Here is a 23,914-nt window from a genome sequence, read left to right on the forward strand (position 1 = left end):
TCCCAGCTACATGTGATCAGCTGCTCTAGAGCCTGTCTTGTGGTTCTGCTCTTCAATAAACTACAACCTTCTTTCTAAAGCAGTCTCTATTTTGTTTATTCCCTGCTTAGACTGGACCTTGATGAAGATTTTTCATTGAACAGTACTGTCATGTGTCTGACTAATGAAACACTTCAAAGAACTTTCAGGCATTGTTTAACCTAAAAAGCCTTTATTAGTGTAACAGCACGGCATGGAAGAATGCCAAGATCTGAATTTCCCTTCCTTTGCACATAACATTCCAGGCATTTCCCCTCCCCTATTTTGGGGTCATGATTCATATCTTCCAATTAACCTAGAGGGCAAAGATTCACTTCCGTTCCCTTCCACACGCTTTTCCCTCCTCTCCCATTCTCATCTGAATTAACTCTTAAAGTACCAGACAGTTCTGCATATTTTGTCAAAGCAAGAATATTCAATATTAGCAGCATTGACAAGTACATTTTGGCTTTCTCTACAGCGTTGATCCCCAGACATGTTGAATTTCAATTCTTATGTTTCTCATTATTTCTCACAAATAGAGAAAAATTGGCATATCCTACTTCCATCTCTCTCAAACAGCATTACAAAAATTGCCATAGAAAATTCTAGTTTAGTGAAGCCCTAAGATTAAGAAACTAGACTTAATTAGTAAGGGGAAAGCAAGAAAAATTGAACTACCAACTATAAGTATGTTTTGGGATTTCTTACCAATGCTGGCCTGATGATTTGGATTCACATATAGGTCCTTGCTCCATTCAACCATGCACTTTAAAACAGAGACCAAGCATTCAAGACCTTTCTTCCTTAGACTTAGTTCCTATATGTAAAAAAGTGGGGAACAATCAACTATATTGAAAATGGTCATTAGCTTCATTTTAAAGGAAGAGCAGTGCAAATTCAACAAAAATACCATGGATTGATGCAAAATAAAATCAATCATGATTTAAGAATGCATAGATTATAATGCTATCTCTTTTATTGCTAACAGTTACTCAGGCCTGGATCTGTCTCCAAGGAAAATATGCTCCTAAAATCTATGATACACAAGTTAATAGAATAACTAGGATACACTAATGCAAAGAAGCAAAAATAAATATATATATTAATATTAAACTTCTATATATATTTATTTAGAAGGTACTGTTACTGATGTAGTGAATAATTTCAGAATTAAAAAAAACACAAGATCTTACCTGCAGTGGTGTCATGCCTAACTCATGTCCACTACGTCCTTGAGCAATTTTAGATAAATCATTTACAAGCCGTTCAAAAATATTAGCAGCATTTAAGTCACAGTCATAGTTAACATATATGTCCACTACGCACTGGGCATCTAAAATAGAAATATAATTTAGGAAATTCAGTTGACTGGCAATGATTTAGAGAGACAATATAATATCACAAGGCATTTTCCCATTGTAATCAAGAAAATATATAAAAGAAAATGAGAGCTGATTGTTTGCATTATAATATCAGGATTGGAATGTTTCCTAACCTTAAAAAGGTCCTGGACCTGAGTTTTCAAAAGGAGGAAATGTTTCATGCAAATCCAGACACTCCCTTTTGTTCCTTTGTTTGCCCTTCATATCCAAAGCACCTTTAGTAAGACTGCTTCTAAATGGTAGTTTGGATATGGTACTATTTAGCCATGTTTAAAGGCTGATTTCAATTCTTAAGTAAAACACCTGAACCAGTGGTTCTCAACCTTTCTAATGCCGCGACCCCATAATACAGTTCCCCATGTTGTGGTGACCCCCAACCACTTATACATCACTGGGTGCCAGGGGCGTGGCCAAAGAAAAGGGGGAAAAATGGTGGACAGCCTTGTTTGGAGACCCCGTGAAATGGTCGTTCGACCCCAAATGGGGTCCCGACCCACAGGTTGAGAACCACTGACCTGAACAGATGTAAAGACAGATGTAAACAGAAAATAGGATACAAGAAGCATAGCAAAGAGGTTGGTCTGAAATTTTCAGCCTGTTTTAGAGGAAGAAATTTTAGTTTAGGGGTTTTTTTATTTTTAAAAAGGAACTAAGTGTTTTAAGAAAAAAAATGTACTACTGAGTTTTTCATTTTGCTAGTAAAATTTGCCAGTGGGATGTGGGGGGAGTTAACCTCCAGAGAACACAAATATTGCACTGGATAGTTATCTACTGTATAACCTACCTATTCTTATCAGGAGATTAAATGGTGCAAATATATTCAAAAAAGCAAAAGTCCATACATCAGCTACCTTTGTTTCTTCATGCAACTATTTATAGGAAAAGCTTAGACACAAACACCAGGATAAGATTACAAGAAATTCTGAAAAAAAAAAAATCTTCTCTATATGCCTACATTTAGATTCATATATTGCTTTATATATATTTTTTAAGACAGCAGAAAAGGAAGGTTTATTAAGACATTAAAAAATTACCTGCAGAAATCCTAGTCAGAGTCTGAATAACCATCCACTTGTGCTCAAAAGAGCTGGTAGAAGTTTCTAAAATATTCAGGAAGATCTCTTTGAAAAACACCTGTTGAACACACATGTAAAAAGCAGCAAAAATATTTTAGTATAAGCATAATTCCAAATGTGCATTTATGCATTGTTATTCTTTGTGAAACTCATTCAAATTTGAAAAAAAAAATTCTGACTTTATACACATACATTTTGAAACATACTACATTCATCTGAGATATAAACTATATACAGAACCAGTGATGTTTAGTACAAAGTTAACCAAAAGAGAATATAAATCCCTTAATGTAAAGAAAAAAACAAAACTTTTTTACCTCAATTTGCATTTTTAAATGAATCTTAAAATTTGAAAGAAGGGTAAGGAAGATTGCAAGAGAGAGCTCAAACACATCAGGAACAGAAGACACTCCATTTTTAGACAATGCTACACAGAGGTATTGCTTGATTGCATTTATAAACATTTCATGCGTCCTGAAGACTGGACCAGCATTTTGCAAAACCGAAAGCAGCAGCTGAAGTGATACTATTTTAGAGCGCATTTCATGAGATCTGAAAACGGAAAAAAGAAAAGAACTTATTTTTACAAAAACCCTCTTTTTTTGCTAAGTTACTTGTGCAATGTGACTCTGAAAGAGAACTCTGATTCTGAAATCTCAAAACCTTTGACCAATTTGTTCCCATTTTTTTGAATATTTAAAAATGGATAGATTCTAATTCACTTCACCATAGATATCAAGAGAAGTAACAACAAACTTTTCTTTTATTACATGCCATTGAGAACAGCACTGCAGCATTGGATGTCTACAATGCACAAAGATTATTTTATTAAAGGCACTTTAAACTTACAAGACTCCATTTTAGTTTTAACTAAATTAAGAAATAAAGCAATTTATATTGTAAAAATAATCTCACTACATGCCTTTTCATTTACTCTGCTTCTTCTAATATTGTCCTTTCCTCTTTGTGCACACAACCATCTTCTATTCTAGCAGCAATACCAATAACTCAATAACTTATCCACACATTATTTTATTTTCTTATACTCGAGAATAAAACACATAAGTCCATAGGTCCAAAGGCATCTGTTTGGCCCACTGGTATTTGCAAGAACCTAAATTCGGTTCTTGCATAGCAAGCTTTGCAAGTTTCATATTTTGGGATGATTATACAGTGTATACAAGCTTAGTACTACTGTATATGTCATTTGGAAAATAGCGGATTTAGTTAGAAAGCAAATTAAATTATTAAGAAAATGTTTCTTTTTATTAAAATGCTTTAGCTTTCCTACATAAGCAGGTAAAATCAAATTGTAAGTGATTAATTTTGTTCTCTGATATTTGTACTAGCAAATGGAGAAAATACAAGTCATAAATTTTCTTTTAGTTTTTACTTGGGATCTGGAGGCCCATCACCAAGTGGTTTCATTGAAAGTTTGCACAATGACCGGAACACAAGAAAGGCATCTTTCTGAAGGATATGGGAGAACTTTGCAACTGTCTGAGGCCCAGGGACATCAGTTTCCTAAACATCAAAGTAACAGAAGAATTAGTTAGGATGGCTAATGTTGACAGCTGTTTAACTCTTTAGTGATGATTATACTCTAATATTAAAAGGCAGAACAACTTTTTTGAGATTGAACATTACGCAAGAATGAACCTGTAACTCTATGTGTATGCGTGTATCCTCAAATTTGTGCAGCATGAATAATGGTTGCGCAATTTCTTTCCATTTTTTCCAATAAAATACCAGTAAAAACACAGGCTCTCGATTCAAGTGGACAGGTAATGATTAAATTTGAAAGTGAATCATTTGCGCCTACAACCCATTTTAGTCAGATTCTAAATAAAGTTGATATAAAAAATATATTTACTACTGTTGAATCTAACATTCAATTAATATTAAGAAATTACTTTAATATGTTAGCTCAACTAAGCTGTTCATAATTTTGTTCAAATATTTTCTTAGTGCCAACTGCAGTAGATATAATTCATATCATTTCAACTCGTGTTGCACTTTTTGATTGTATTTTCTAATATTATGGTTCTCTAATGTTATATTTTTTTATTAAAAGCATGCATTTTTAAGGTTAAGATCCAAGCACCTGAATTAAAATAACTATTATATCTAACCAGTTGTGGTGGGTTAAAATGCATTATAAAAAAGCAGCACATTCATGTATGCTTGCCTAAGACACAGCAATAAATATGTATATTTATCATTACAGTAACTAATTCATCATATTATAAGAATATAGGAAATTTTATGCAATTCTATCTTAGCAAAACAAAGTACAACTAATTTCTATGGATGTGTTAATAAATTATAACTACACCTAATAAATAGATGGGGCAAAACCAGGCAAAACCTGTGAGTTCTAGTCCGAGCTTATGCATGAAAACCAGTGGATGACTCGCAGTCCAACCCATCTCAGAGTTGTTGTGGGAAAATAGGAGGAAAAAGTATTAGGCGTATGTGCCACCTTGAGTTGCTTATAAAAATAATAAAGGTAGAATTAAAAAAAATCTAAAAGGTTTGACAGAAGGTAGAATTAACTGCATAACAGATTGTTAAGCTAATATTTCAAAATAAATTTTATGTATCGTTATACTTTGCTTCAAATTTATAGTTCAATAGAACAATGCAGCATCTACAGTATTCTATCATAGTAGTAAATACCAACTTAAGTAGCTAAATTGATAATGAAATCCATAGTTTTTGACCATTTGTTGGTTTTGGAGCTAGGTTTGCCCTTCCAAATATTTTACTGTCTTCTCCAACCCTAGCCCCAAATACCTATCTTCAAACAATCCCCTTAGGAGTTTTACATTCAAATTATTATATGTTTAAGAGCCCTACCAGATTATCTGTGGAGGAGACAGACTGTCTATCATCTGAAATTCCATTTGCTTGCTGATTTTCATGACTGCCACTTGGAGAGGCAAGAACTGAAGTTCCCAGCTCAGATAAAATCCTACTTGATTCAGACAGACCTTGCTTTAGAAGTTCTTCGTCTAAAGAGGCTGAAGAATTATATTTGCCATAATTACATACCAAACATTTTGTAAAGAATTTAACTCAGAGAGTCAATAGAAAACAATGAGAAAATAGAAATTTGCTAAAGTACTGAATCAGTTTTTCTCTAATGATATGGGAGTTGTTAGACTGATACAGAATCTTTTATGTGAAAAGGCAATTAGGTCTTACCAAGAGTGTCATCCTAAAGAAAAAATTAAGAATGAGGATGTTCTTTTTAAAAAGGCAGGAAGAAAGAGAGAGACCTAGCCAAATAACGTTTACCTCTAACCGCTGAAGTGACCACATCCTCCAAGATTTCTTTAACAATTTCTTTGCCTCCATCAGTTTCTTCTTCTGATAAAATATATATTAAGAAGTTATTTGGAAAAAAAATTGCAATTGATCATCTCTTTTAAAAAAAGCACTACTCCCTGAATTTTTTTGTAAATTCATAAAGCCTAGTTAAGAAAAAAAACTGACCATTCATGTCCAATTTGCACAGGAGACTTACAAACATCCTTAATGGGGCAATGAGCCACCCCTGACAGCCACAATGGCTTGGACAGCTATTGCACTACTCATAAAATAAGGCTCTCCACAAAGGTGATTAAAATTATCAGAAGCTTCCTGCAGATTTCTCAATATGCATGTTTATCAAGACATCTATCTACACATCTTCAAAAACAAATTGATTGCTATATAGATTAAGAATATTACAATGTCACTTAATTGTAACATACATGGTACACTGAACTGCATCTCATCCTGCTCAGTGATGAGCTATTAAAAATCACTGAGAATCAATAGTTATGTTAAGACAGAGCCCTCTTGAAAGATTATACTGATAATCATATAGTTTATGACTTATAAGCAGAATAATAATAGAACAGAAATTATAAAATCCTAATGTTACATAACATACTGATATGATTATTTCCTATAGATAACCATTTTTTAAAATACTCTGTGTGCTAGATTTTTCAAAGTGGTCAATGGAAGAAAAATGATAGAATGTTAGAATAAATTCATCAAAATGTAAAAGTATACTCTCTTAAGAAAGATATGTAAATCAAAATTGCCATTATAGATTAATCATTTTACTTTACTTTGATTATATTTGAAGGATTATCCAAAACTATGATTTATGCAGCAGTATCAGTGACATGACATTACATTTCTTTTTTTTTTTTTTTTCCCTTCCCAAATCATGCTGTGGCTTGGATGCAACAGTCCTGATTTGTATTCAGCTACAGTTTTGCATTACTTATATATTATGGCAGATACTAGACACTTTGTGTGGTTTGTTGACTAAGCCAGTTTCATAATTTTACTGTTTAGATGTAATGGAGAACTTTGCAAAATTCAAACCATGACTTTTATAATGAAGTTAGCACACAATAGGCGAAGTGAGTGGAATGTAGTTTTGGCATTGAACCAGGCCTTCATAAAGTTTTAAGCCACATATACTAAAGTTTAATTACCAAGTTCTGCAGAAGTGGAATCATCCTGTGGTTTGTCATCTCCATTTTCCTTTTTTTCTGGCTCTCCATTAGTCAAGTCTGCTTTTACAGGAGTTGAGGGTTTGCTTTCCTGCTGACTATTCTTCAGTCGGCTAAATTTAGGAGACCCTGACACAGTATGAATCATAGGAGATTGGGATTTTTGTTGAATTGATTTTTCTAGTTCTCTTGTCTCTTGCATCTTAAAAAAATGAAAGTGTTTCCACAACATACATCAAAATATGTTCCAAAAAATATTTAACAGAAAGAAACATAATTAAATACTCTAAAGTGGTTCCAAAAGTTTCTGTCTTCCTATATATTCAAATGCCTTGTTTAATGTTCCAGGACAACAGCAGTATGAAGTGTTTTCCAAAATGTGTGTGTGTGTGTAGAGAGGGAGAGGGAGAGGGAGAGAGAAACTCAGGCCTGGGGTTTGGTTTCAGATATTATTTTTATTATTTTTTTAGCTCAGGCTACCTGGGTGGGGTTTGTATGTTTTTAATCACTTTTATTATGTGTATAAGATTAGGCAGCTAAATTTAAATAAAATTATTACTATTTCACATTTCATCTATAATACATTTTCTCATATTAAAACATTTTTAAAAGGAAGATAAAAACAAATGCAAACTAATATAACTATGGGGGGGGGAAGGAAAAGAAAGAAAGCCAATAGAAAGTATTTTTTCAACTTAAGGAAAACAAAGGTTGTTTTTTATTATGCCCTTTTAATCTGACATTCAGTGCAGGAATGTCAAACAATATCAGTTATAGTCTGCACCTTCCAGAAACATGTAATCTAAAATAGGGACCGTCTTAAAGCTTTTGATATAGTGAAGGCTGAAATGGATAAGACAACAATGAATATGGTTATATCATACAGTAAATATAGGGCTAATCATTTATTTTCTCAGATATTTTGGACCAGGGTTGGGTTTCCCTTTTCTCTTTAAGCTTTGTAAAGTCTATTTAGGATTACATTTTAGTTTTCCATCACAAAATGAAACGCAGTTGCATCTGTTCTTGTACATTCTGGAACAGAGCTACAGAGAATCTGTTTTGATGGGATACATGATTTGGAGGAAAGTCATACAAATTAAATCATAAACTCTTCTCCTTTTCTGAGTTTGTCATCAGGTCTAAATGAAGTTGAACATAATTATCATCCAAGACATGGATAGGAAACAACAGGCTAAAGTGTACACTGTGATTCGACATATCTTTTCAATTTTACTAACTAGATTCTTGACTGATTCAGACAATATCACATTTGTGAATATGCCAAATAAAAAATAGTGGACATACTAGGTAAATAAGGGGAAGAAAACAGCAGACAGCAGTTTTATGTCTAAAGTTTATCCTAAATCCAGTGCCAAGGAACCTTTAATTACCAAGTCCCATTTTTGCTGTCCTTGGGATCCTTTCTAATTAGGATTGCTATTGATAGCACAATATCCCACCATTATGAGGAAAACAGATGACAACTAAGTTGCAAGATCTAAAATAAACAGATTGCAAATAAAAAAAATAACCCACGAACTCTCTCAATTGAGTCATTTCTTCTATTTTTAGATAATACACAACGTGAATATAAAAAAGAAAAATAATAGCACAATCAATAATCAAAGATGCATATACAGTATAAGACAGAGAACAAAATATTTGTTACATACAGCCTGGTTTTCCATCCGTGTGAAAATGACATTCAGCATTTGAGTGAGAGTAGCCTTGGCAGTTGTTTGATTAATGAGATTTTTACTGGCCAGGTAGATGTTGTAACAGGTTCTAACAGTTTGAAGGATTGTTCCTTCATGAATTTCTATATATGGAGATGTGACAGCAGTAAGAAGAGCCTGGAAAAAAAGGCACATAGACATTATAATAAATTGGCAAAACCGTTTTTTAAAATATGTATTACTCAGCACTTTTAAATAGTTGTTTTTGAAGTAAGGGTTAAAAAAGGAATAAAATTCACCAAACCTTTGCTAACATATGTTGTTTTTATTTATTTAGGAAAATTTATATAACTGCCTACTTGCTCACGGCTTACAGAAAATAAAGGCAGCTTACAGAAAATAAAGCACAATATAGAAAAAAATAAAAATAATAAAAATAATAAAATAGCCCCACCCCTTTGGCAACAACACACACTGTTGTCCTGAAATCCTTCTTTATAGAAAGTAGGAAGTAATCCCCAAGAACAATTTCTTGCTTGGGAAAATGCTATCTAATTTGTAGCAACTATTTTATTCCAGATTTTTATCAAATAAATCATACTATTTTCCCTTATGTCGAAAGTACTTATAATGAAAGAGGACAATTCTTTCATGCTTATAGCTTGCATTTTCTGTTCCTTAGGCTCACACAGTACTGCTTTCATATTACTAGTGCAAAAGTAAATGTCCAAGAACTGTATATCTAAGAACTTGTTCTCTATGTGCTGTTAAAATGACACTATTATAATCTTATCCACTTAACCAGGAATTAATATTGCATTCTTACGGATCTTTGGCTGTATTCTCAAATAATCTTATACTGTAATGCGATTTATTTGATTATGATGATGTATTTTGAGTGAACTATACCATTGATATTCGGTTGAATAAAGCCAGTAAATTATGATTTATATGAATTAGTACATTGGGTGAGCCATTTACTTTGGCCAGTTCAAAAGCAAGGCCCAAAAATTTCAATGGGAACTTAACTTTCCAGCCACTGTATGTAGCACTATATTTTAAGTCTGAGATTTTCTCCCTATCTCTAACACCTTCCTTCCCAGTATTTCCTATTACCAATTTGTTTTTGTTTACATGGAGAAAAATAACATGTGACTGAATGTCATATGTAGCTCAAATTCAATTTTTAAGCCTTTAAAAGAGAACGTTGCAGAAAAATATACATATTTTAAAACATTGAGAAAACATTTGAAATACATGGAATATTTTTAAAATCTATTCATTGTTCGGGGACAAGATCACTCACAAGAATTTTTAATTTGAAAAGAGTCTTAAAACAGTAGTGGTGCTTATGCAACGATCAGTTATTTAAAAATAGGCAGTTGGAAATGAGATGCCAAATGAGAAAATAGGGAATTGAGTAAGATGAAAATAAATGCACAGAATACAACATCAACTAGCAGAATAACTGAGAAGGCAGAAAGTATTATACATGGTTTTCTTATGTTCCATAAGAACAGAATGTGTGCCTTATTTAAGAACCTACTTCTTAAATAAGGCATACATTCATAAATATCAAGAGATACATCAATGTTGTAGAACATAAGAAGAAAATTATCTATAAATGAATATAAGGATTCTCTTGAAATAACAGAAGACTAACAAAATATCCAGTTTTCTAAAAGGTACATTAAGAAGTTACCTTTATTATTTGTAACTGTACTCCTTCATCAGTCTGAGGACCCTGAAAGCAGTTGCACACTGTTTCAACTATGCGGTCAATCAGGCGCTTTCCAGGAGCTCCACTGTCTGGAGCATTGCCAGTGATATGTCCATAAGCAATGAGTTTCTAGGCAAAAAACACACATATATATATATATACACACACACAGTATTAAGCTCATTTTCAGGTGATCAATATCTTAGATCTCTTAACATATTCAAAATACCAGAAGATCTTCATGAATAAATCCAGGGAAGAAGATAGAACTATTAAAGCTGGGAGGGGGAGAAGGGATTTGAGAGAAAAAAAATTGATCTGTTTCTAATTTTTTTTTCCACAAAGCTGCATTGCACATAAATGGCATTAAAAAGAATATTTTAAGCATCATATGTGGGAAAATAAAGCATTTAAAAAACTAAACCAACTGATATCAACAGAAATCAAACAGGAATGTTCAAAACATTGCTCAAAGGAACAGATAACCAAGTTTTAATTCCCTCTACAGCACAGTAACATTCATACTGAAACACACATACATATACATACAACTCAGCAAGTAAAACCAAGTTACCCAAAGGAATTAACAGATTAAATTTCAATAAAATACCTGTAAACAATCCAAAGAGGTGCTGACAATCCGTGGAGATTTTGACTGACAGGCCAACTCAAATGGGAGAAAATATTTATCAGCTTCAATGAAGTTTGCTTTTGGTATGGTTTCACTCCCTTGGCTAATTAGAAAAATTCAAAGAAAATTATGCGATATGATAAATCATTTTCACACTAGAGTTTGTGCCAGTTCTGTATCAGATTGTCCTCTGTATGTTAAATATATCTAACTGGCTCAATACTTTCATCAATTATTGTTTCTAGGTATGAAAAGCCTACTCTTTTTCATACCTGTTTGGAAGTAGGTTTATCAACAGGCAATTGAAATACTGAAGCCTAGAGCTATAATCTTCAATATCCATGCTTATTAAAATTCAGCACAAAGATAAGCAGAACTCCCTATGTCTTCTTACATCATCAAGTTACTACCAGTTCCCTTTTGCAAGATGACATTTTAACTCCACCCCAACTACAAACAATTGGAGTTGTTCATTGATGAAAATTTGTGCACAGAGTCATTCTCGGAAGGCAGTAATTTGTAGCTGCACAGAATAAACATTTTCTCAAGAAGACAAATAAAGATTTCCATTTGTGCTTTCATTTATCAACGTGGTTATGGTATACTTTTGCTGTGCAAATCAATTCACAGTATTTCTTCACTGTTGTATTTAACTTAGAAGTTCAAGTATTTTAACTGATAGCTACAAAATTATTAGGTTTGGGGTGAAAAAACATCAGATGTTGCTACCACTAAAATAGTCTTCTATGAGACTATTATTGCACATCACCTCAGTGCCTACAATTTCTTTTTTAAAAAGGGATTGATGCTCACATCATAAAGCTAATATTATAATTATATATTATAATTATAAATTAAGAACATGAAAGTCGTAACATATTTATGAAATATTATTACAATATTATTTTATATGATTATGGAATTTAAGATGATCAGAAACCACTAACAAAAATCCAGTGAGGAAAATAATCAATTAAAACATAAAACTATTTAAAAAATCACTAAGATTCTTCCTAAAATCATTGATTTATGTTAATGACAAGCAAAACATATCATTAAGCAAACTGAGATTCAGAAAATATTAAAAGCCAAAATTATTGGAAAGGAATATAAAGAGAATCTAGCTGTGGTTAATTAACCTTGTTAATTATATCTGTGTCCATGCCATTTAAATGCCTAAATTATGATTGATAGGAAAAATGATGATAGAGAATAGCAGAAAATAGATAAATTATAGGTATGGAAAAAAATTCCAGTTGAAAAGAAAGGAAGTGGTATGCATTATCTTTCAGAAGTGTGGAAGTCGTTGCTAGTAACTGAAATAGAATGACCGTTTTAAGTAGACCACACATAACCACAAGAGTTGCTTAAACATGTATCCCTTCCTCACATCCTTCACTTTTCTAAATAGTTACAAATAAGTTTCTGAAACTCAGAAAGTTTCTTCAGCATCCCCAAACTATTTTTGTCCACCTGCTCCTCCATGTCTAAATACAAATGGGAAACATATATCACTAGCAGGAAACATATCACTAGCAGAAGGAATCATCAAAGTTTTATCTTTATATAACTTATCAAAATATTCATGTAAATAACATTTCAGTGTATGCCAAGACCCAATCCATTCGCAATGTTTAACAAACGTTACAAATATCTCAAACTAGATGGTCAATAGTCTTTGACACATTGACTTGTCAGAGAATTTACTTACCTTTGTTCTTCTAATTCTGCTTTTATTTCATCTAGGGAGAAAAAGAAATATATGTTGTTTTATATGTTGAAAGTTTAAGACCTATGACTATGTCAGACTTGCATACAAATATACAAATTTCTCTCGAAATGTTCTTATATTTTCAAATAACTGAGATTTAAGGTAAATATCAACAAAGACTTCTCTATATAACAGCAGCCTAATTTTATCAAGTATTTTTAAAATAACACCTTTTTAGTTATTATATAGAAGCATTTAGATTTATTATGGTGTCATATGACTACTAAGATTGTTCACATGCTTCTAAACTTTCTTATGTCAACTGGCAGCTAGAAACTATATCCATCCCACATACTGCACACTGAGACCACTGGAGTTATTGATGGCTATACTGTTCAATGTCTACAAGATACGATACAGAGATGAAAATCTCAACTGATTTTCATAGTTATATGCTTTCTTCAGCGTTACAGTCTGATATCTGTGAATTGCTAATTGTTCCTTCAGTAAGATTCCTAGCCATTTGTTGATCATTGTGGGAAAAGCGTGTTTGCCTAGATTTCTCAAAACAAAATATTTAAGTAATACATAATAACAAAGCAAACAATCTATATTTCAATATCACAATTATGGGAAAACATCTGGATTTATATTTAATCTCTTGCAGTAAAAGCAGGAAAGTCTTCTCAAACCTTTAAGACTAGTAAATCTATTATTAATAAATGAATGCATACATCATATGTCTTGCCCAGATTATACTGTATGTATTTGATTAGCAGTCTGTGACCCCAGAAGTTTATAAGATAATAAATGTAATCTTTAAAGTGCCACAAGTAATTCTATTGATTTAAATATGATAGTAATATAGTAGGCCAAATATTTATTTGAAGATCTCAACTACCTTCTTTCACTATCAACCTTGTTTATCATGTAATTTACTTAAGAACACTTCTAAATTATCAGTTACTTTTTCCTCTAATTCTTCTGAAGCTAGTGTAAAATGCATCTGATATTGAGCATGGGTATTTTTATGCATTTACCAATTTCCAGAATTTTTAGAGAACTATGAGCTAACCAAGTTAATATATTTGTTCACCCAAAAGATTAAATAAGCTCACTGAAATTGCCTTACCTGTTCCCTTAGGTCTATGCCTAATCACATATCCTTTCCTCCTCTTGAGTAACAAAACAAAAAAAGAAAATAAACTTCTAATACTTCTCCACATGGCAGACTTGCCACAACGGCAGACTTCAGTTGCCTTCCAAAATCTTAATGCTGGTACTTTGGCAATTCTGCATTTGGACTCCTTACCTAATCATGCCAGCATGCAACTATCACAGGATCCTTGGAAGTGGGAAATAGGATAAGCCAAGAATCCTCTCCAATGGGAGCCCCGATTGCCTCTTGAACAGAAGCACTAAGATGTTGCTGTGTCTCAAGCAGTTTTGGCTGGCTTGAAATGGCATTGTCCCATCCACAAATACATTGCCAGCAGTCTGGGAAAATACTAAAATTGCTTACAATCACAAGTCGCCAGTTTCATAATTTGATAAAAAAGGCGGAATCTATTAGGATCGGGCCTTATTTGGAAGACCTCTAAAATTTTTCAGATAAAACAACAGGAAACCAAAATTTAGAAACTATTAATCCAGTCTTATGGCTACATATAAAAACATTTGTCAGATACCATGTAATCATCCAGAATACATTTTTAAAGAGTCTTTCCTGAACTTCCCAAACAAATTATCCAAAAATCAATGTTCTTTCAATTGCCAATCTTTTCCTATTTTCCAAAATGAGGTAAGTCACAACCTTATTGGCTTTGTAAGCTGGTTAAGAATGTTTTGGTACTCTCAGTATAAGTATATTCTTATCTTTTTGTACATTTATAATTTTTTAAAAATATGCTCATTATGTTTGCCCAACTATGTTTTCTTGTCCAACTTCTGCTGCAGTTTAATTGCAAATATCAAGATTGGAACTATAATACTACATGCTATTTTAAAATATGTTTCCATTAGATAGATTTTTAAATGGCATCTGCTTTGAGAAGCTAATAACTACAGTATTATGCTGTTGCTCTAATATTATAATACCCATTTAAAAAATTTTAGAAATATATTCTGGAAATTACTGTACTTCGTAACTATGATGATGTGGCACTGAACTTTCATACCATTTGACTGATGCCTATACTTGGAAACTCTAGTTTAAAAAATCTAAACTGGTTACTTTCCAAGGCAGAATTGTTTAAATTAAGACTGCAGCATGGAAGTCTGATTAGGGAAAACTGTACAGTATATGCCAGAAGGCATTGCACAATATTTTGTTCCCTAATGTTGGCTATTTCTTGCTTCACCTGTCACATTCTTCCTTACACACACACATACACACACACACAAACTGTACACATGCATAGACAGTTCCCTTCTGTTAAACTAGATTTGATATTTTGAAAAATAAGAGAATCAGGTCAGGTTTTTTTGTTTATTTGTCCCAGCAGTCCAAATTGTAACCTAAATCTTGCAGAACACCTAAGAGAAATTAAACCATTTAAATGTGTCTTCCTTCTATCTAACTTTAGGATTTTGACCATAAAATCGCTAATGATTGCAGTATCATTAGTTTTTTCGCTCTTCTGCTTCCACATCCCTATATTTCTCAATGTAATGATGATATCTAAAAGTGTGATTACAATGTTGTAATTATGGTGTTGATTCTAAGAACCATATTGCTTTATTATGAACTAGTGATTTTTTTAAAGAATCTGCGTGTTTTATTAAAAAATAATATTAAAAAATGAAATGATACACAATGCTTTCCATAATAATAAATGCCAAATCCAGTCTAAACATCTGGCTGATTGTGTAACCTACCATAATATTTCTGCAAGAAATACCACTAGTCTGCATGAAAAAACTGGGAGGGACCACAAATAGACAAAATAATAGAAAATAAAGAAGTTAAAGTGCTCTGGGACTATAGAATTCAATCAGACAAGCATCTGGTGCACCACATCCAAGGATTTAACAATCGTTGATAAAATAAATTTTAAAAAAGCTCTGGATAGCAAACATTGCAATACTTGGAGAGAACAGAAGAGAAAGAACTGGAGAAAATCACAAAATATAAAGATCTGCCAACAGGAAATAAAGATAGTAATAAGTGCTTTGTGTGCAATCCAAATAATTCAGCACTGACAAAATCACCATCAGTCAATTGCAAAGGAAGTTTACTTGGAGCAACTTACATCTTGCAACAATACCTTTAACATTATTGAACAACAACCTCTGCTTATCCCAGATCCTTGGGAAGCATTCAGTATAGGACAAAAATGCTAAATACAGTCTAAAGAGACTATGAGACCACCTATAATAAAAATAATAATTAAATGCCACCCAACTCTCAGCAACTGTGGGTGGCTTACAATTGTTAAAACATTTAAAAACAAAGAACAAGTAAAAAAAATACAAAACCAGCATAAAATAACAGTGATGGGAAAGAAATAATTCCTTCTCTCAAAAGGCTGAGCAGAGAGCCAGGTTTTTAAAACTCTGCAATATTCCAGTAGAGTTGGAACTGCTCGAATTTGGGGAGAAACCTCATTCCAGAGGGCAAGTGCTGCTATAAAGAAGGCATGCTTCCAGGGTCCAGACAAATGGCATTGTTTAATCTATAGAACCTGGAGTGCACCAATCCTACCAGATTGAACTGGCCAGATACTGTTGGGAGACAGGCAGGCTCTCCAATAAGCAGGCTCTACATCATGTAGGACTTTGTATGTAGCAATCAACACCCTTTAATCACATCCGGAAGCAGGTTAAAAATCAGGTTTATTATACAGGTTAAAAATCAGAGGTGTTACATGAGGAAAATGAGGCATGCCCATCATTGTCCACATTGCTGCATTCTGGACCAGCTGATGTTTCTCTTCAATGGCAGTCCTATATAGCATGCATGGCAATAGTCCAGTCAGGGCATGAATGACTGTCTGAGTGCCCTTGATCTAAGAACTGGTACAACTAGCTCAACTGGCACATTACATGAAGCTGGGTAAAAGCCTTTGTGTCCAGAGCTGCCACCTACTCATTGGGCAGGGGCTGTATGTCTGGGGAGACCCCCCCCCAAATTGTGCACCATCTTTGAACGGGGAAGTTGGAATATTCCCAGATCTGAGTGGTCTAAAAGCACACAGTCATTTTGTTTTCAAAGAGCAGCCTGTTTAATATGGTAAAAGTATGCAATTTATCATACTATGATCTTTCATAGATTAACATACACTTTAGCAAATTAAAAAATGTGCACGTGAATTTACGTATGATAAATGAGAATGTATGTCCAGTCAAAAAATAATGACAAGCAAAAAGCATAAATAATGACTACTAAAGTCTCATGGTGATAATTCACAAAGGAGGTTCTGACAAGCTAAGCTAATTGTATAATGGGATATAAGCTATTTTCATAGCCATAAACAATATGTTGCCATTAAGGTTATTAATTCCATATAGTTTCTATTTTAAACCTCATAATAGAGTTAATTTTGAGGGTGAAGGTTTGTTCCCCGAGCTTATGGGTTGGTTTCCCTAAACACCACTGAAGATGTTACCTAGCCTGGTAATGAAACATTCGGAAACCAACCCACAATCTTGGAGAATGAACGTTGTTCACCTTCATCCTACACCAGAGCTACAGATATTTGCCAGTATTACAAACAGTTAATTTTAATTTGTGGAGAAGAATAAGAGTGGAAAAGAAAGCCAGCAAGACTCACTTGTAATCTAGAACAGAATGCTCAATTTCTAATGCTAAATGCTAATAAACTCACTGGGAACTATCAACCACAACCCACTCTTTTATGAAAAGAATGAATGACTGTATTTTAACAACTCTTACTTGGCAATATTAGAGTGATTGCTCCTAAATTAGATCAAAACTTCATGTTTCTCATGATGCAAAACTCAGATGCACCTAACTAGTTCAGGAATTGAAAACTCATGATGATTGTTTCAATTCCAGACTGATATATATTAGGATATAATTTGATATATGTTTTGAGAGAAACATTACATTCACCATAAAAAGCTATAGATAGTTTATAGTAAATCTTGAATCAACAATGTATTCAGTACAAAAGGAACACTTAAATTCAGTATGTGGTTGCTACCAGAAAAGATTTCAAAGAAATCTTCCATCACGTTTCCTTTCTTCCTGTATCTGCAGAACTGCAGATAAGAACAGTTTTAGTGCCTGTTGGCAGTTGAAGCCACCAGTTTGAGTTAAATGCTGTCAGCTGCGGTAAGATTCTTACCATGGTTTCAACTAGTTTCATAGATATTTTGGAAATTATTCACTGTGTTTTGTGAACTTTAGGCAGTTAACTGGAATAGGGAAAAATGCAAACAGTGTTATTTGCTACAGAATACCAAAACAGTGTTGGGAGTCAGAACAAGTTTTTTGTAATTAAAGAATGAATGGCTTTCAAAGAACATTTCAATAATGTACAGTTATCGTCCAGTACTAAGGAATATTCTTCAGCTTAATATAATCATGTTGCAGCTGTAGCTTTTCAGCTTGTAAAAGATACTGATTTGTATAACACTTTGTACCTCTAAATTGTCTAATACTGTACTGACACATATCTGTTTTAAAAGGAATTATTTTATTTTACTCATTTATTATTTAATTTATATACTACCCATCTCACTATCTAAAGCAATATTATATCAAAGACTCCCAAGCAATCTTCAAATAATACAAGTACTACAAAAGTATTAGTTTTTTTTATCTATCATGAAATTTGTGAGCAATGGTTTGATTTTCAAAATTAGATGCAGCGTAAAAATCTTTGGCAAGATGGGTGGCTATGTAAATTAACTCAAATAATAAATAAAATACTATCACTGAGGAACTAGAGTCTATAGATGCCTTAACTATGAGTGCAAATTCACTGAAAAACATAATTTTGTCTTGCTAGTTCTACCTGGAATCTTCATTCAACATATTCCTTAGCACAATCTGTAGGAGACAATAGTATTTGAACTTCCTAAGAACTCTCTCTTTATAGGATAGGCCAGTAAATCATTTCATTAAAATAAGATTTAAGTCATTTTACATTTTAAATCATCGCCATATATTAACATTTCTAACTTCTATCTCCTTACTGCTCTGGGTTCAGATCTGTTGGTACACCACTGTAAACATCTAAGTTCAGGAGTGATTATAGAAGTAGGCCGAAACGTTGATTCTGAGTCTTCAGAAGAAAACAAAAACCAACCTTACCCTATACAGGGGTTCTCAACCTTGGCAACTTTAAGACTTGTGGACTTCAACTCCCAGAATTCTGGGAGTTGAAGTCTACAAGTCTTAAAGTTGCCAAGGTTGAGAACTCCTGCTATAGAAAATGAATTCTTAGTGTTTGATCTGATTTCTGACACATCTAATATAAATCAAGACCATGTCTGACTAAAGTAAGTTTCACTAATTTATATTCCTCCAGTCCATTGCTGATATCCGTTGCATAGTTTTAAATTTTTAATTTGCAGAGTTGCCTTAACAGGAATATGGGTGGATATAAATTTAATAAATAAATATCACACATTAATTCAGAAATCAAATCGGAATTTACATTTGGGTGAGGGGGGAGAGAGATTTGGATATCATTAACATACTGTTGGTACAAAACCCCCAAAATATAGACAGTTCCTATTAACAATTTCACATTTTGGCAGAATTGCACATGGGATAAGACAAAATGTGGAACACAGCAGGTCAACAACCATGAACAGGATACGTTGCCCCAGAACTATTATGAATTAATCTTTCAAAAAGGAATGAGTCCTTGCAAAACAATAACATCAAGTTTGAGAAATTTCAGAAAAATAACATGCTCAATTATACTGAAAGTTATTAACAGGTTTGCAAAATCAAGAAGGCCACATCAAAACATTCCTTGCCAGCATCCATAACACTGATTCAGTCACTATCTCATAAATAGCCTTGAAGCCAGTTTGAAATGTATAGCCACTATACCTGTAATGAACTGCAGATAAAAATACATAAAGAATATTATGTATGCTATTGGAAACAACTGAAGTACACTGCACTCTGGTATACTCATTTTTAATACAAATTTTTATTAGTACCTTCAATTTCTATGACAGTGATCTCTCTTCTCATTCAGTGATATATAATACATAGTATTTATATAACAGTCAAAGTGCTGCATAAATGCAATATTAATAGGCTAATATTTTAATTGAATACCAGGCTGACAGCTTAATTCATAGATTTAAATTACATGAAAGGGCAATAATGTACAAACAACTGAGCATACAATATAAATTCATCAGGATTTATTTTTATGCAAAAGATAAAATTGCACTGCAAAATAAATTATAATTGATTAGTTAAGAAGCAGCTTACTTAACAATACATTGCTCCATTCTCATGTACCGGTTTATTGAAAGCAGAAATTGAATTCAGACAACTATGTTTGGTCATGGCTAAACCTGCACGTTTATAAAATCTGAGGCTATATCACACACTGCACTAAGTTAAAATGTGGTTTGCTTAATTGCTTAGTGTATTATGTGAAAAGCAATGATTCATAGTTAAATGAATGCAATATTACATCCATTAGTAAGTTCAGTGGACTTACTCCTAAATATGTGCAAAAATGCAGCTCAAAATAATCTCAAGCAAGGCTAAATTGAACATTACCCTCTTAAAAACAGCATTGACATTTTCAGAGGAAAAAAATGTCTATCTCAATGATCACTTTGTTTAAAATATACACTTAATAAATTTGACTGTCCTTCAAAATTTGTCAAATTGTATTTTATATTTGGATTAAAAACATCCAGAAATAGTGACCATACAATAATATAATACATGCTAATTATATTTTTTATAAAAGTTTCATTGAATAACTCCAAATAATTATTTGGAATAATTTTTTAAAAAATAGTTTGGATTTCTTTTATTTTTCCTTGTCCCCAATGGATTATTCTTTTAGAAAATTTGTTATTTTTATAATAACAGATTTTGTCCAATCACAGCATCAAAAAATATTACTGGGACTATAAAAATTGTAAAAAAACCACAGCCCATCTATTTGATCAGAAACTGAAAAAATGGTCAGTGCTTAGCCCCAGGAAATTCATAGCAAACAGTACCACATACTACAGTAAGATAAGGAAAGCAAACCTTGCTTTCATTTCCTGAATCAAAGAGAAATATTTGTCAAAATTAACCTGACTAGAAATTTTTTTACACTTCCTGCCAGAAGATCTGAAATAAACTCAGTTGTTTACAAACCAGGGAGGAGCCAACGTGGCAGATTAATTTACAGAGCAGGTTCTGATGACAAGTCCTGACTCACCAACTGCCTTAACTTGTTGACATTATTACGCAGCAGCTAGGGAGCCAGGAAAACTGTGTATGTGTGTATCTATCTATAACTCCCCAGACACTTGAGAGTTCCTGTAAATATAAGATCTTCGCTACGGGGTCACAGGGGTGAAGAACTGTATATCCATACAATTAGATTTCTCCTTTCACTGACCATGAGGAATTATGAATCTAGAACCCTGAACAGGGTCCTAACTACTTATTACAGAGGCATTTTATAGACTCCATAGAAGCAAATCTGCAAATTCACACCCAAAGGTGTGTAACTTTTACAGAAGCTGACAGCTGAGGATGCCTTGATGAGGAGAGCCACTTTTCACAATTGGAGACAGAGTTTAAAGTTTCATATCTGGCTCATTTAAAGGTGAACTTAGAAGGGCTGGGAGTTGATAATGCAGAAAAGCTTCCTCGGGCTCAACTAGCGACCTTTGGTAGCTGCCTTCGGTTGTCTTCCGGGGGAAAGTCGCTGGGTGAAGTGGAAGGACTGGGAATGGAAGCGCCAATTATCCACAGCTGCGCTTCCAACATCTGACAGGCTCCAGGGAGCCCTGCGAGGGCAACGGCAGCGGGTGGGGGTGGCTGTGGAGAAACCGAATTAATCAAATCTTGCCTACGTCCAAAGGGCCGATTTCGCTCGCTCCTTCAACTTACCAAGTGCCACTTGGCAAGCTCTCCTCAGCTGTCCGTGAGGGGGCCGCCTCACCTCCTTCTCGGAGAGGATTTTCTCGAGGGCCCGTGAGACGAACATACTCTTCGTGCGAGTGTCCTCTTCGCGGGCCGGGAACTGCATAGCCTTCTCGCACTAAAGACCTTCGTCCTGGCCTGCCCTTACCAGAGCGAGAATGACGCTCAAAGGTTCCGGCCGCGGAGGAACTCCATAAGCCGGAAGAAGCGTGATTTCCTCAGAGGTGGAGGTGTTGAGGCTGGACAGCAACACGGCGCCGCCATATTGAAACCATCACGTGACCTCCTTTCTCGGGAGCCACCTTGTGGAACGCCTCTCTCACCCTGTCGAGTTAGTGACATCAGAAGGCGGGGTTTGGCATCGCAGGCGGGAGGAGAGAAAGAACAGGGACGAGCAATGGGTGGAGCTTATATGCTCCGGACACGTTCTTCTTCTTCTTTGGATACGCGCGCGCAAAAAAAAAAAAAAAAAAATGGATGGGGATGTTATACACTACAGAAAGTGTTAAAAGATCAATCATCATCATCATCATCATCTTTAACGAGGTCTAGTTCGGATTTCCAGATGATGATGATGTGCAATTATTAACAAATGTCTATGGAGATTCTCAATCATCCAGGACATGGTTGTCCCAAAGGTGCTTTTTACTTGAGAACTGAAGAAGCTGGGGGGAGTCCAGTTGCCTTTTAGAAAAAAGCATCTTTGGGACAATAGTTAACAAAAGCTAATGGGAAGCTTGTATAGAAAGAGTCAGGTGATCCATTATCTTCAATGTTAGAGCTTCAGTTTTAGAGTTTCATTGTTAGATGCAGGAGGTCATAGAAGAGCCAGGTTGACACAACACAAAGATTGTGATGGTTGTTGTAAAAACATCAACTGTCTTACCTTCCATGTTACCGTAGGAAAGCGTGACCTTGCCTAAGCCATTACCTTGCATACGTTATACCAGTGATGGCGAACCTTTTAGAGACCGAGTGCCCAAACTGCAACCCAAAACCCATTTATGTATCGTCGAGTGCTGGGTGGGCGTGGCCCATTGGATGGGTGTGGTCCATTAGGTGGGCGTGGCTGCAGTGGGAATGGCAGACTGGGTGGGAATTAAAAAGTTCAATCAATTCCAACTTTGCAAGATCTTTTTTTTTCCCACGAGAAGTTGAAATTGATTGAATCTTTTTTTTTCACAGGAAAAGGTTTTATAAAACCCAGCTGAAGGCTAGGACTGGGTTGATGGTGCGTGTGCCCACAGAGAGGACTCTGGGTGCCTCTTGTGGCACGCATGCCATAGGTTTGCCACCATGGCATTATACTGTTGGCTATATAAATATTTTAAATAAATAAATAAACAAGACAAACGGACCACAGTGCAGACTGACGTCTTCCATTTTCCTTACATGTCAAGGATGGCAGGAAAGTAATGGAGAAGAGTTCTTAGAATCAAATGTCCCCATAAGAGAGAAATACTGTTTATCACAAAGTGAGAGATTTTATTTGTAGAGATGGGTATGGGAAAAAAATGGGTTTATTCCTTTTAATAGAAACTTGGACAGGCCAAAAAACGTGAGGTACATCATCTCTTCAAGCAGCCTCTGATAAACACTAGAATAGCTAGGAATCTGGGAGAAGGCCAGGTATATTGAAAAAAACAGAAAATATCTGTTTAATTAATCTTTTATTTCTGTAGAAATAAATAATAGTCTAGTGAGGAATTTATGTTAGGATTTTGATTTATTTTTATCGTATTTATATTTAGCCTAAGATTCTTTAAAATGCTACATAAATTAAGAAAGTGGGTTTTTAATGTCAGTGTTGGTTCACATTTCATTCATGTTCCTGATGATCTTTTTTATCTCTAATATTAATCTTGTGGTGGTGTTGATGGTAATATCTGGGAGTCTCCCATCTCTTTAAGGGACTTTGGGACAGAGAAATTCCATTTGTAACATACTAGCACCATCTTGTGGTCTTCTCAGAACATTTGATTATCTGTTGTGTTTTATTATTTTTTAAAGTCCAGTCATTAATCCCTGAAAAGTGCTTTAATCCCTTTTAGCACAATATAGTTTCATTTTAATTTTAAACTTA

General features: G+C 34.0%; 1 protein-coding gene across 3 annotated transcripts in view; it reads right to left on the reverse strand.

Annotated features, from left to right (window-relative positions):
• Positions 1-22,146, reverse strand: part of ARFGEF2 (ADP ribosylation factor guanine nucleotide exchange factor 2) — a 50,283-nt gene extending 28,137 nt beyond the window's left edge. The window contains exons 1-13 of one of the 3 annotated variants that reach the window (XM_039351238.1): positions 21,799-22,144; positions 12,738-12,768; positions 11,006-11,129; positions 10,378-10,524; positions 8,673-8,852; positions 6,979-7,198; positions 5,780-5,851; positions 5,339-5,502; positions 3,873-4,003; positions 2,797-3,031; positions 2,438-2,537; positions 1,215-1,354; positions 730-838 (exon numbers count right to left, since the gene is read on the reverse strand). In XM_039351238.1, coding sequence (XP_039207172.1) covers positions 730-838; positions 1,215-1,354; positions 2,438-2,537; positions 2,797-3,031; positions 3,873-4,003; positions 5,339-5,502; positions 5,780-5,851; positions 6,979-7,198; positions 8,673-8,852; positions 10,378-10,524; positions 11,006-11,129; positions 12,738-12,768; positions 21,799-21,937 — 1,792 coding nt within the window. In that variant the 5' untranslated portion in view covers positions 21,938-22,144. Of the gene's footprint in view, positions 1-729; positions 839-1,214; positions 1,355-2,437; positions 2,538-2,796; positions 3,032-3,872; positions 4,004-5,338; positions 5,503-5,779; positions 5,852-6,978; positions 7,199-8,672; positions 8,853-10,377; positions 10,525-11,005; positions 11,130-12,737; positions 12,769-21,798 lie in introns of all 3 variants that reach the window. The other 2 variants (XM_039351241.1, XM_039351239.1) reach the window with 2 other exon arrangements.
• Positions 22,147-23,914: the final 1,768 nt, after the last annotated feature.

The sequence above is a fragment of the Crotalus tigris genome, unplaced genomic scaffold (assembly GCF_016545835.1).
Source record: "Crotalus tigris isolate CLP2741 ecotype Arizona unplaced genomic scaffold, ASM1654583v1 scf7180000018371.15429387391:27106975, whole genome shotgun sequence".
NCBI lineage: Eukaryota > Metazoa > Chordata > Lepidosauria > Squamata > Viperidae > Crotalus > Crotalus tigris.